At 33.4% G+C, this 15000-nt stretch overlaps 2 protein-coding genes across 4 annotated transcripts in view; one reads left to right on the top strand and one right to left on the bottom strand.

Moving 5' to 3' along the window:
- LOC144973075 (vesicle-associated membrane protein 7-like) overlaps window positions 1–10661 on the top strand; it is a 16287-nt gene extending 5626 nt beyond the window's left edge. For 2 of the 3 annotated variants that reach the window (XM_078915069.1, XM_078915070.1), the window contains exons 5-6: window positions 1036–1197; window positions 3455–8641. In XM_078915069.1, the coding sequence (XP_078771195.1) occupies window positions 1036–1197; window positions 3455–3652 (360 nt within the window). In that variant the 3' untranslated portion in view covers window positions 3653–8641. Of the gene's footprint in view, window positions 1–1035; window positions 1198–3454 lie in introns of all 3 variants that reach the window. The other variant, XM_078915068.1, reaches the window with a different exon arrangement.
- A 2121-nt stretch (window positions 10662–12782) lies between these two features.
- LOC144974147 (uncharacterized) overlaps window positions 12783–15000 on the bottom strand; it is a 12385-nt gene continuing 10167 nt past the window's right edge. Inside the window, exons 9-10 of the mRNA XM_078917055.1 lie at window positions 14163–14295; window positions 12783–13497 (exon numbers count right to left, since the gene is read on the bottom strand). Of these exons, the coding sequence (XP_078773181.1) occupies window positions 13350–13497; window positions 14163–14295 (281 nt within the window). The 3' untranslated portion in view covers window positions 12783–13349. The remainder of the gene's footprint in view (window positions 13498–14162; window positions 14296–15000) is intronic.

Here is a 15000-nt window from a genome sequence, read left to right as displayed (position 1 = left end):
CTTATTATTATTTTTTTTTTTTTTATTTTTAAAAATATTTTTAGGGGGTTTGTTTTTCTAATCAAAGTGTTGAAAGAGTTGAGTTCGGGATGCCGTGTTTTTTACATATCTCCGTCTTGCTCAACCTTTTTTTCATGGACTTGATTTTTTTTTTTTTAACTCCAATGTGTAAGCACAGTCCTTTCTTTTAAACATCTTTTTGTAAAGATCGAAGGTCTTGTGTGATAATTGACAATGAATGATGCGCAGCGACTCAGAGGTGAAGTGAAATGAAAAGGCGTGTCAATGCTAAGCTGTTTACTACACACCCCTCTTTTGTTGAATTGCCATTAGGTTCAAACGCCTAACTACATAACTCCCCCCCCTCACACACACACAATTAAAACAAAGTGGAAATGAAATGGCATGTCAATGGTAAGTTGTCTACACCCACCCCACTTAGTGTCGTGTTGAAAATCCAAAGCATCAACACACGAGCGAGACCATTTCGCCTGCATGATTCTACACCCCCACCTCCTCCTCATTCCTCCGTTTTTGCCTGCCAGTCACCCGTTGTCTTCCTATTCCAGTCTGTGCGATTATGTTGATGGCCAAACACAAGTGCAGTGATTGAAGTCCCCACCCCACCCCTTACCCTCATCTTATACTTAGGCTCTTTGCCGAATTTTTGAAGAAAAATAGAAAGAGAAAAAAGGGAGGTGCTCTCAAGTTGTTATGGTTTAAAGAAAGTCCTGCTTAGAAGTATTTCGGTTCATAGTGAGAATTAGTACAAAGATAATGAAGAAACTCGTACAATTTATTAAATTCTTTGCGGTTTAAGGTATTTTTCGGTTTAGCTTCTTTCGGTTTAAAGTAATTTTATTGTATATATATATATAATATATATATATATATATATATATATATATATATATATATATATATATATATATATATATATATACATATATATGATAGAATTGGTTGATAAACGTTATGTTTCATAAAAATGAAAGAAAGACACAAATAATAACCTGTCTTCATTCCTGAATCCAGCAAAGAGCTTCCCAGAACAGCTTTACCAACAACTCTGTAGCTGCTGTCCAGGCCCAGGTTGATGAAGTGAAAGGGGTCATGTCTCAGAATATTGAGCGTGTTTTGGAGAGAGGAAATCGGCTGGAAGATCTAATGGATAAAACAGAGGATCTTGAGGCAGGGGTGAGTTTTGAATTTCTTGTCTTAACAATTAATTATTTTGGTTACATGTTTCACATGCTTTGTTCTTTCTTTGCATGTGTTCGTTTAGGATTATTATCTTACACTTGGACCCCACCCTCCTGTACCCACTAGCGATTTAAATATATCCACAAAATTCATATACTCCTACCAATAGATGGATTGGTATACTTACTCTTACAGTATTCATATCTTTCCACTGAAAATACTATTTGTGACTCAAATTTGACTGAGACATGGTTAACGGGTTATTTGTTTTTGCTTATGAAATACATTGATCAAAGTTTTTCTAAGTATCTGAAAAAAAAAAGACCAGTGAGAACTGAAAAGTGGTTCAAGGTATCTTTTTGGATGTTTTTTTTTTCTTGTATATTTCTGTCTGCTTTGTCTGACACTGTTATACTCACCATTTATCTGTCATCTGCATTTTTTGCGGCTGCAAATATCAGGGCGATCCGCAAATTTTGGCAAATGTCCCAAAATTGGCAAATCGTGGCAAATTTTGGGAAAATTGGCAAATCGCGTGGCAAATTTTGGGGGAAAAAAAGAAGCGAAAACAAAATAATGAAAAAAAAAAAGTGCGAAACTTGAGAAATGTTGCAGCTTTGCCTGGGCCCAAACCAAGGGAAGCTACTCTCTACGGATAATGATCCTTTAAAATATTTGTAACAACAAATTAATAAATGTAGTCTCCTTAAATATAATTAATTGTCTTATATATATTTTTTTTTTTCTGTATCGCGTGTTAATTTTTGCTGAAATGCTTAGTTCTCCTCCGCAAATTTTTTGGCAAATTTTGGTCTTTTTGGCAAATTTCTTGGCAAATTTTGGGTTTTTTTGGGGCAAATTTTGTCAAATTTTAGGTCCCAATTTGGCAAAAAATGCATATGACAGATTTATATTGTTATCTAGTGACAATGTTTAGTTGTTTTGCTATTTTTGACTGAACTCAGGCTAGATAGCTGGGATACAAGGTAGACAATTCTAGATTTTACCAACTCTATATTACCAGTGTTGGTTTGACACTGGGATTATTAAAAAAAAAGAAAGAAACAATAGATGCAAGCAGAATTGAGGTTTAATGAAACAATTCTCTTTATAACCGAGTTTTTCCATATTGTGCCACGAAGTACATTGCTCATGTGGTCTGTTTAAATTTAAGACAGAAGCAAACCAAGCAAAAATCTTTGCTCTGCTATAATGCTGAGGCAGAACTTATACCCTTTGTAACTGTGCTGAACAGCGATAAATGTTTTTGGGGTATACTTTTGATTGATTTTTCTTTTTGTTTATTTCTTATCTGATGAATTGGAAAGAGAGGGGCTGTGTCCACTTTTTGTGTGGTATGTCATGGGATTTTGTTTTGGTGTCACTAGTTATCTAGATGGACCGAGTACTCTTAATATGTACACAAAGAGTGTTTAAAAATCCTGAGTTGGGAATCACAGCAGGTCATCTGAGTATGGCTACACTTGTCATCATAACATAGTGTGTGGGTATGGGATGGCTGAAGTCATTCAGGCACTGGTTTGGGTCGCCATTTAGTCGCACATATATGAGGCACATTAGGCACCTGCTTACGGCTCGTCATTCAGGATGGTCTTGTGATGGTCCACCAGAATTAACACCTTTGCCCGTGCAATATGGCTTGAGCACCCCCATAAACAATAAGGTGGTGATCTGCTAGGGGTGTCATATATATTTTATAAAAAGATAGTGTAATATTTTTTTTTCTGTCAACCATTTCTCAGTTAAATATCCTATGTCTGTGTGTCAATTTGTATTGTGTATGTAGTAGATATAAAGGAATAATGCATATACATTTTCATTTTTGTTGAAGATTTATGCCAGGAAGTGATTTTATCTTAGATTAGATACAGAAGTTCATTATGATCTACTTTTGTTCTCACTTTTCATGGTGTTTTGATGATCCAAGTGCTGTTAAACTAGAATAGATTCGAGTAGTGTAAAATAAAATGAAATGTTTATCAGCTTTAAAAATGTATTTACAATCATCACTTAACTGCTGTGCAATATGGGAAAGTGAGTAATATGGTTAATAATTCTTACTAGGAAAACGCCAAGGGCTCAAAAGGAGGCTTAAGATTTGGGTTGATAGTGCAATTCTCCACCAATCTGCATGCCTATATATCTCCTTGTTTGATTCTGTGCCTTTGAATTTCTTTTTATCATTTGTTAATACTCTTGTTTGTTTTTTTGTTGTTGTTGTTTTTTTCAGGCAGCAACCTTCCAAAGAACTTCTAGGAAAATAAAAAAGAAGTATTGGTGGCGTAACAAGAAGATGACTCTGATCCTGGTGTGCGTGGTACTTGTGATTCTTCTTATTGTCATACTCATCATTTTATACTCCACACATGTTCTTCCTCCTGACAGTGGAAGTGATGATGGCGACAAGAAAACCACAAAATCTCCGTGAATCTGATAATGATTTATATGGTAGAGGAGAAGGATTTTAACACTGACATCTGGAAATGATCAAGGTTAACTTCTATGGAGAAGTACCCGGAAAATTAGAGATAGAAAGTTACCAACTAGTGATTTGATGCTGACTTTTGTGAGACAGGCTTATAATAATGAAAATGATCACTAATATTTTCTTTTTCTTTTCTCCTCAAATTGACAATGTTGTAAATAATGAGCCAACTCATTAAATGAGATATAACATGATTCAAATGATTTGTGATACTATTTTATGTTATAATATGACTCACAATAATAGTAAGTAAAGATTAATAAACATATTTTTGAATTGATGAACATGCATTGAAATAGAATAGATTCGAGTAGTGCAAAATAAAAATGAAATGTTTATCAGCTTAAAAAATGTATTTACAATCATTATTTATATTCCTTACTAAATAAATTTTCTCAAATAATAAAATGTGAACCAATAATTCAATATTTTTCAAAATGGGCTCACTGTATAAAACTAATCAAGATTTTCAATTTTATAAAATTAAACATCGTCTGTGTCCTTGTGACATAAACTAAATGGTGGGAGATATTAATCATTTAAAAAAAAATTGATTCCCTATATACTTTTATTTTAGCTGCTAAAATTCTTATTTTTTGTAAAGAGAAATTTCTTTTTTTTTTTTTAATTGTTAATTTCACCAGTATTTAATACTTAAAGACAATTCTATCTTTGTGATCCTGATTTGCATTGCATATTTGTTATGCATATTATGATCTTTCTCCTGTGCCTTTGGAAATAGTTATGTTTCACTGATTTTTTTTATTTTTGAAAAATCCATTTTCACAAGATTCCGACTGCCTTAAACGTATATACCACAAAGCCATACGTTTTTAAAATTATTTTTGTTTGTTTGTTTTTAATGTCACTTTGCAATTTTATAGCTATTTACTGTCGAGAGTAATAACAAAAGGCAACATAACATATTCTTCGGTATTTTTTATACATCTTTTTATAATTGAATAAGATATTTATTTTTGATATAGAAACTCCAGGGTCGGGTTCCCGACCTCCCATAGTGGGCAGGGAGGTACTTGTTGTGTCTTCTATCCCCCTGTATCTGCTTTTCAATTACCCTCTGTCTTTGTCTTGGAATGAGATTACTTAGTTTTGTCCTGACCCTGGCCAGAGTCCTTGCTGGGAGAGAAACCGTCTAATGTATTGTTAGAGTTTTGGGAGATAATATGATTTGTAAAGATTTGATTGTATTCCTCTTAGAGGGATCTTGTGCTTGTATCAGGGTGAGACTTTTAGGTGATCTCAAACTAAGTACGCTGATAGTGTGCACTTGGAATCTACATCTGTTCCCAAGTTGTACCATTCCCCTTTGATTGCCTTATTTTTTTCCTCAAGTCCTTTTAATTGTACACCTAGAATATTTTTACTATCTAATTTTTCTCCTTTTTACTGGTGTTGATATGACCAACATGTGTATCAAGCGCCTTAAAACATTTAAAAACAAAAACAAAACATATAGGAACTCAATTATGCATATACTATACTACTATACGTGCAGCTTTGTGGTCTAGTGTTATGACACTCGTTTTCGGATCAGAAGGTCCTCGGTTTGAGCCTCGCTTGGTGCATAGTTGAGTCCTTGGAGAAGGCTCTTTACTCACATTCTCTCACAGTACTAAAGTGTAAAATGAGTATCTGGCCCTTAATAGCGTTGTCTCTGTCCGAAAAAAAAATGTAATATCGCCTAGCAGGCGTCATGTCCCGTCCTACTTGTTAATTGTTGCCGTTGGCCAGGGACCCCTTGTAAAGCGCTGTGAGCATGTTTAGTGGATATTGTGTTATATAAAAAGGTCAATTTAATTTATTTATTTATTTTTTTTTTTTACTAATTTATAATGAAATTTAAGAGTGTATATTGTATAAGTATCAGTCATATAATCCTTATTGGCACCTTTATGAGGACTTTTGAAATGTTTTGGTTCATTGACAAACTTTAGGTTGACTGCCTTTTGATTTTTAAAAATTGTCATGCAGTAAATATTATAACTATAACACTCAAGTCACCAAAATTTTCATGATTTTTTTGATTCATCTATATTTAGTTATTTAGTGAAGTGATAAAATAAAATACTTTTTTTGATAAATGCATATGATCAATCCATACAACTTACTAACATTGAATAAAATTTAAGGTTGTATATTATATAAGTACCCATCATATCTGTACGGCTCAACTTTATCAGAGATATTTGAAATAAACTGTTCTGGTTCATTGACAAATTTTAGGATATTTTATTAGAATTCTTACATTATTTATAAACTCACACAATTTTCAAAAAATAGATTCTTACAAAGGCACAAAATGCTCTATGACATTCCATAATATGAGGCTGAAAAATAAAACAAAGACTTTGTTGAGATTCTCATCCATCTCTAAATTATTAAATCATTAACTTTACGATCACCTTGAAACTGGGTCTTTTTTTTCTTCCTCTTTTTTTTTTTTCTTCACCGCACAACGACTGTCCAATGTTAGTGCCAGTTGATGTTGTGTCTTTGGTCAAGTACTAATATTCTTACTCTGAGATTTGCACATGAGCTTTCTGATTGAACCGTGCAAATTCAGCCCAATGAATTAAGACGCGCTAAGCATGACTTTCCAACATTTTAATATTCAATACAATTTAAGGTTTAAAGAGGAAAAATAAATGAAAAATGTGATTCACAAACTGAAACAATACAAAGGAAACGAAATTTCGGCCCTGGTATCTGTAAGAGATAGTCAAAACAAACCGAAAATAAAGAATTACAGTAAAATTTAACTTTCAATTTTTATCTTTATTTTGTTTTATTAACCATGTAGCAAATTCAATTAAAAACGGACCAAATCTAATAATACAAGTTAAAAGTTCTTTTTATCTCCCCGCCCTCTGACATGTTGAAGGACATCAACGTCTAAGTGGTAATGATTTGTACAAATCAAGTTGAAATTATCTGTTTAGCATACTTTTCAAAAACATATCCAAATTTTTTTTCAAATAAATCTTTTATCTGTTTTTAAAAAAATGTTATGGAAACTACTGTATCCCAAACTTACATACTGTGTGATTCATTACTTTTGACATTTTTTATTTTCGATGTCTGATCAGTAGGTGACTAAGTGAAAATAAGATTATCCATGAAAGTTTTCATATTTTACTCTACCTTCTTGAATTAAACAATGTGCTGTTATATTGCTTTCGAAACTAAATCGGACGAAATGTATGGTATACTGCTGTGGAAAGAAAAAGACACAAATTATGATTTTTTATTTTGCTTGTTCATTCTTGATTGTCAAAATTTTGATATACAGTAACTGATAGGATGAAAGTTTCTGATCATGGTACTTTAAGTTTTATTGTACATTTATGAAATAGTTTTTCTCAGCAGATGTTTAACACACTTTTTTAACTCCTAATTTTAATATATATATGTCTTTCATGGTTTCAACTGCCAAGACTGCTTTCAGATAAAGTACTATACTAAGAAGTATGCATATGTCCTTTAACACTTATTAAATTTATAGAATAAGTGGTAATGCATATTACAAAAGGAACATATTTATTACTAGTACATACATTGTCTGGTCGTCTATCTTTTTCACTCTTTTAACTAGTCATATATTTTTACTTTTATCCTGAATTTTGACAACCTTTCATTGATGGGTTGGTTACTAGCATCACAAAACTATCTCCCACGAAGAAAAAACAACAACAATAAAAAGTAAATTAACAGAATCAAATAAAAGCCAGTTGTGTTTGAAAAAAAAAAAGTAGGTGGGAGGGGGGGGGGGAGGACCCCGGCAACAACTGCAATATTCAGACATTCGTTAGATAAGATAAAAAGAGCCATACTATTTCACAGTATGTTTTCATTTTTCTTTTATTATATATTTACAATAAGGCATTTGGAAAATCACTGAAAGGCAAGTGCCGTGCTTTTTCTAATACGGATTCAAATGAAACTTTCTTACAGACTCCTCTCCTTAACTGATTATTTTAACAATATAATTATAATTATAATAAATAATTTCTACAATCAAATAAACATTCCATTTTCAAAATGCAGTGATTAAAGACCTTGTCGACCAATATTTTGATCGACAGTTTATTTATATTATATTTTTAGATTGTGCCTTTGCCAATATCAAGAGCATTTGAAACATGTATTGCATTATTCTGCCTTAAGAATGTCTTTTATATTAAACTTAATATTGGTGTCTTCATGTTATGTGCTTTGTGTGTATATATGTGTATTTTTTTTTCGTATCAGCATAAATACTTATAAAATTTGTTGTTGTTTTATTTCTCTTTACCAATATCTTTTCCCCCATAATCTCATTTTCATTGAGAAAGTTCATTGAGTATTTTCAAGCTAGGAATTTCCTTATGGCGAGGCTGGTGAGTGAATGTTGGATGTCCTCAGCCGATGGGCTCTTTGCCAGATCGTATTCTTGCTATGATCTCCTCTGTCATAATATTTGTCCTTTCCAAGTAGGTCTGTTTCTTACTTCTGGAATGAGACCATTTGTATCCTGGAGCTTTCCAAGTGGGTTTGTGTCTTTCTTCTCGAATGAGACCATTTGTATCCTGGAGCTCTCCAAATGGGTTTGTGTCCTTCTTCTGGAATGAGACATTTGATATTCTGGAGCTTTCCAAGTGGGTTTGTGTCCATCTTCTGGAATGAAATCATTTGGTATCCTGGAGCTTTCCAAGTGGGTTTGTGTCCTTCTGGAATGAGATCATTTGGTATCCTCCGGACCCTACCTTGAGTCTTATGTCTTATGAGGCAGACAGATGGATTTATTGTTTTGTTTGAAAAGATACATTTTGACCTTGAAAATCAGGTCTCTGAAGTAGCCAAAAGTATTGAATCGTAGATAGATGAATTAAAATACATTTGAATAAATTATCATATTTTATGATAATTAAAGCATACTTTTTTTTACGTTTGATTAATTGAGAACAAAAATATAGATTTCCTGCTGATGACAGACAGTTGCGTAAATCTTCATCACATGAAGTTACAAAATATTGGATTGGATTGGATAGGAGAATTGATAGAAACTGTTCATTTCAATATGACAGGTGTATTCGGTTTACACAAAAGATTTTTGATCCAATGGTTTACAGTGCAATCCCGGTAAAGCCAACACAACTGGATTAGAAAGATTGGTTGAACTTTAAGCGAGGTTGACTTTATCCATTATCACTTAGATAAAGAACGGAAAATTTGGAATCAACAAGAGGTGTTGACTTTAAGCAGAATTCACTGTATAAGACTGGAATTGTGGACTACGAGATATTGAAATTTACATCGTCTCAAGATTATGAATGCCACGTTGATTACACATTACAACATGGAGAAATACCTCTCCCCCTCCCCTTTTCACTGCAATGAGACATTAAAAACTAAAGGTGCCTAAATGAGCCAGTCAAAATGTAAAGAATTTAAAGGATAAATATGGCTCGTATTTGGGAACAATTAAAAATATTTTTTAAAAAACTCCGACATTTGGGCTCTTTGACCATGAGGGAACAGAAAAAGCCCCACAGAAAATGATTAGAGAGAATAAAAAAAGCTATATTTAAGTAATGAAATTAAATTATGAGGGCACAAATCGGGTAACTCAAACTGTATAAGTTGAATTTAATTGTCAATGTTTTGCATCAGGGTCTTTCCGACATATCACCGCCTGGGTGGGGATCCTGACCTCACATAGTGGGCAGGGAGGTACATACTGTGTCTTCTATCCCCCCATACCCGTTTTCCAATTGTTTCCTGTCGTTGTCTTGGAATGAGATTACTTAGTTTTGTCCTGACCCTGGCCGAGGTTCCTTGGCTGGGAGGGAAACGGTCGAATGTATAGTTATAGTTTGGGAGATGATATTATTTTCCTTGATAGTTATAGTTTGGGAGATGATATTATTTTCCTTGTAAATCATCTCTCTGTTATGCATTGTATTATGTTTAGTTTACATATTTTATTATATGATTTGTAAACATTTGAGTGTATTCCTCTTAGTTGGGACTTGTGCTTCTGTCTGGATGAGACTTTTAGGTGATCTCAAACTAAGTACTTTGACGGTATGCTCTTGGATCTACATCTGTTCCCTATTTGAACCAATTCCCCTTTGTCTCACCTTTTCTTTTGTGATTTAATTGTAATTCTAGAACTTTTTACCATCCCATTTTCTTCCTTTTTACTGGCGCTGATATGACCTTAATGTGTTGCAACCCTTTAAAGCAAACAACTGGGTGAGGTTCCTACCTCCCATAGTGGGCAGGGAGGACTTACTGTGTCTTCTATCCCCTTACATCTGTTTTCCAACTTGCTTTATGTCTAGTCTTAGAATGAGATTACTTGGTTTTGTCCTAACCCTGGCTGAGAGGGAAACATTCAAATATATGTTTAGTTTTGGGAGATGATATTTTTTCCTTGTAAATCATCTCTCTGTTATTCACCGTATTATGCATTGTATAAATATATATGATTTGTAAACATTTGAGTGTATTCCTCTTAGTGGGGACCTGTGCTTGTGTCTGGATGAGACTTTTAGGTGATCTCAAACTAAGTATTTTGATAGTGTGCTCTTGGAATCCACATCTGTTTCCTATTCCCCTTTGTCTTCCTTTTTCTTGGGTGCTTTAATTGTAATTCTAGAACGTTTTACTTTCCCATTCTATTCCTTTTTACTGGCGCTGATATGACCTTAATGTGTTGCTTAGAGCCGTAAAACCTTTAAAAACAAAAAACAAAACAAACAAACATATCACCACTTTGAGACGGATAGTCACTATGTTCACATTGAAGACGAAAATGGATGATGTGATTATGCTTTTCACTCGATAACAGAATGACAAGATACGCTCTGTTTTTTGTTTTTTTTTTTGGTTTGTTTTATTTGTTTTTCTTAGATGTACTGGTGGGAATTGGAATAAACATTGGAATATAGCTTGCGTTAGTGTTTTATTTATTCATTCATTAATTCATCCCTTCATTTATTCATTCATTTATTTGTCTATTTATTTATTAAGTTATATTATTATTGTTATTATTATTATTATTATTATTATTATTATTATTATTATTATTATTATTATTATTATTATTATTATTATTATTATTATTATTATTATTATTATTATTATTATTATTATTATTATTATTATTGCTGTTGTTATTTTTGGATGCAAGCAATACGTATGTCTAATTAAATTCAGAATAGATATTAATATTAGCATTCTCTCTCATGCATATTATGGGAAATAGTTTGGTGACACTTCTTTTATTAGCTCGGGTCCCTAGTTGGGCTGCTTCCCATTGTGCCTGGGTGGTGTCCTCCCCCCCCCCCCCCCCCCCTGGGTGGGGTTCCTGACCTCCCATAGCGGGCAGGGAGGCACTTACTGTCTCTTCTTTCCCCTTATATCTGTTTTCCAAGATGCTTTCTGTCTTTGTCTTGGAATGAGATAACTTCATTTCGTCCTGGCTTGGAGGGAAACAGTCAAATGCATAATTATTGTTTAGGGAGATTATATTTTTTTCCTTGTAAATCATCTCTGTGTTCTTGTTATGTATTATTATATTTGTTATTTAGAGTGGATAATGTAAGAATTTGAGTGTATTCCTCTTTGTTGGATCTTGTGCTTGTGTCCGGATTATAGGTGATCTCAAACTAAGTACATTGATCGTATGCTCTTGGAATCTACATCTGATCCCTATTTTTTCCCAGTTTCCCTTTGTCTTACTTTCCCTAGGGTGCTTTAATTGTAATTTTAGAACTTTTTACTATCCCATTTTCTTCTTTGTATTGGCGCTGATATAACCGAAATGTGTTGCAAGCGCCTTAAAACCCTTAAAAACAAACAAAACATAGTTATTGTTTTTTTCCCATATTGGGACTTTGACATTATCTATAACTGTTTAATAACCACCGTCTAACACTTCAGCCCATATTGGTCCATTTAAGTCGGATTCAGGAACACAACCTGTACGTATGTATGAACGTCAACAACAGTGATAATGCTTTAAAAAGTTTAATTGCAACATATTTAGAGCTCAACATCAAATGCATGCACATTCAACGTATCGTCAATAATAATAGTCATTTCCGATAACTCAAATATCGCGGTTCCCAGAGGTTTGAAATTGGAGCTATAATTGTCGGTTATCATTTAACAGCAAATAAATAGATTAATTTTAGAAAACAAAACAAAAAGCTTGAAAGCTTTGTTTTCAATGAAAAGACGATTTAACCCATATGTAATATGGTCATATTATTGTGTTTGACGTGCATAATTTATTCCTTACCATTATTATTATTATTATTATTATTATTATTATTATTATTATTATTATTATTATTATTATTATTATTATTATTATTATTATTACTATTATTATTATTATTATTATTATTATTATTATTATTATTATTATTATTATTATTATTATTATTATTATTATTATTGTGATAATCTATATTAGACTTCGCTTACTTCTCATATGCCTATATCTCCAAGTGGAGACCTCAAGTTGTCCTTACGGCTGCAGCAGTAACGGTCTTCTCTACAGGATGTAAATCCCATTTATTTATTTCCAACTCAAATGTCCGTCTCCATGGTTGTCTCAGCGTTCCTTTCTTTTTCGTAATATCAGGTGCCCGCGTTAGTGCCACACGTTGGGGGCTGTTGTTTGAGAAAGATCAACCGTGTCTTTTGAAGCAAAGAGAATGACCGATGGTTATACGAAATCAATCTAATTTTGCTGTCACACAAGACATCCGTTTAAACATGTGAAGGTGTCAGCGCAAAACACTTCTGTTTTAACATGTCATTGTCGGGTCTAAATTCGGATTGTCCGGACAATCGGTTTATCAAGATCTGGCTGTTTTAAACTAAAATTTTTACATACGTGAGCAAGTAGTGTCGACAAAGAGAAATCCTCTCTTCCTCACACGATATTAATTTCGATTTCTCTTCCCCCCCCCCTCCCCCTTCTCTCTCTCTCTCTCTCTCTCTCTCTCTCTCTCTCTCTCTCTCTCTCTCTCTCTCTCTCTCTCTCTCTCTACCTCCCTCATTATGAAGCTTCACCCCAAATCCACACTCTCATTTATTTCAATAACCGTCTTTTTACAAAGTCTTTTTTTGTATATAAAAAGTGATAAACAACTATCTAATTTTAGCATTTAAAAATATATATATATACAATACACGAGCAATAATTAAATTTATAATCAACGAATTTTCATTGTAGAAAGGTAAATAATATATGTGAAGATTGGAAGTAGACATAATCGCTACTTAAAGTGAATATTATAATTGATAAAAACATATATTATGTTTAGATCCGAAAATATGTACAGATTTTGGCAAAGCGTCGTTATAACAATAAATTATCGAAATACGAGTACACATCTTTACACGTAATGGCATGGTGTATTTCGTTACTGGCTTTAAAAGACATTTATCAAATGATATTGCTTTAACTTGTATAACAAAAGGAGACGAGACAGAGAGAATGAAAGCGCCTGCCCGTGTGCCTAAGAGACATATATATATATATAAATAAATAGATAGATTGGGAGAAGGACAGAATAACAGCAAACCGTGTTTTGGGGGAAATGAGCGAGAACACAATAAACTACCAATGGTGTGATACGTCATTTCCGGTTTGTTGATCACTTGTTCCAGTGTCTGTAGTAGATTGTTCTTCCGTTGCATTTTCGTCCAATTCCTCAACGGGCTCCCTTTCAACGTCCTCCACTTTTGACTCGTTCTTGCAGAATTTTCTGAAGATAACAGTATATGACAGAAAAACAATGTAATATAAAACGGATCACCATCTTGCTATTCATAATTTAAGGTAAATATTCGGAACACTTTAAGCCAATGTTATTACTCAACAGCCCAGATTCAAGCTTAGTGTGATTTCTAGGTTTGTATCAAAGTGTTTTGCTCAGTAGTTAGAAGTACCCATTTTAAAGACTGAAAAAAAACCAGTTTAAATTTCTACTGCATTTTGTCTTATTTTTTTTGGCAATAAAGATTTATTTCGTTTGTCATACCTATTTGATAAAAAGCCTGACGAAAGCAATCAAATATCACTGAACAAATCAATATTCGAATCAAATATTTACTGTTCAAATCACGGAAAGATACTTTAAATACTAACGAAAGAGTGATCATTTAAAAAAATTATTTTTCATTTTTTCAATTTAGTTTTATCTAACAATCATCTAACAATCTCCCCATTATCACTCTTTCGTCAGTATCTTCACGATCCCAGGCTTCATGTAGCCTCCCACCGCTTTCTGAAGATACTTTAAAAATTTTCCAACTGATTGTGGGGAATTACTTTTTTCTTAAACAGCTAAAAATAGAGTACTAGAAAACCATTTCAGTAAAATCTTTCGAACAATGGACTTCGTGCTAGATAGCACTGAAGAAAACTCACTTTCGTAGAAAGAAGAAAAGTAGGACGCCGCTTGCTAGGGCCATGGCAGCTCCAACCCCTCCACCTATTGCTCCAGCATCACCTCCTCCTCCTCCATCAGAGCTCTGTGCTGCTGTAGCTTTTGGGATTTTACCTAAGAAAAAAATATATTTTTACCAATGATAAAACTAATAACTGGTGCAGAGGAAGGAAAATTCGATGAGGTCAAGGGTGAGGAGGAAGTGGAGGAGGAGGAAAAGAAGAAGAAGAAGAAGAAGAGGAGGAGGAAGAGGACGAAAAGGGGGGAAAGGAGAGAAAGAGAAGGAGGGTGGCGACGACGATGACGATCAGGAGTTAATTGTGACACATCGTATCAATCTGGTATTGTGTCGTGATGGAGGTTAGTCAAAACTATTTCAGAGAAATGAATTATACTCGCGGTCACCTACTAAGTTCCGAATTTCGTCTTTTTAAAAATTGTTTTCAATTTATCTTCAATTGTCGACATCTCACTAACGCCAACGTAATGGTCATGGTGATATTAATGATGAAGACGACGATGATGACAATGGTGATAATGAAGACGACGACAATGATGATAATGATAACGATGATTATATCGTATCATTTACAATTAGCAACAATCTTTTATCACTGTCATTTATCAAATGTTTAATTTTGGTAGCTAGATGGCATTAAACCAAAATTGGTCGGAATATTGATTTTTAAAGTTTTATCAAATTTTTATCTGGGAAAAATTATCTCCCACCTTGAAACAAACCCATTTAGTCATGCTGAGGGATAACTTTATTGTTAACTTGTAATGTTAGGTTAGCCAATTCATTGTCAGCAGTCGTGT

Source organism: Berghia stephanieae, chromosome 5 (assembly GCF_034508935.2).
Source record: "Berghia stephanieae isolate SIO BIC M18660-M18661 chromosome 5, UCSD_Bste_1.3, whole genome shotgun sequence".
NCBI lineage: Eukaryota > Metazoa > Mollusca > Gastropoda > Nudibranchia > Aeolidiidae > Berghia > Berghia stephanieae.
Note: the sequence above shows the minus strand (reverse complement) of the source record. Positions and strands in the feature narration are given on the sequence as shown.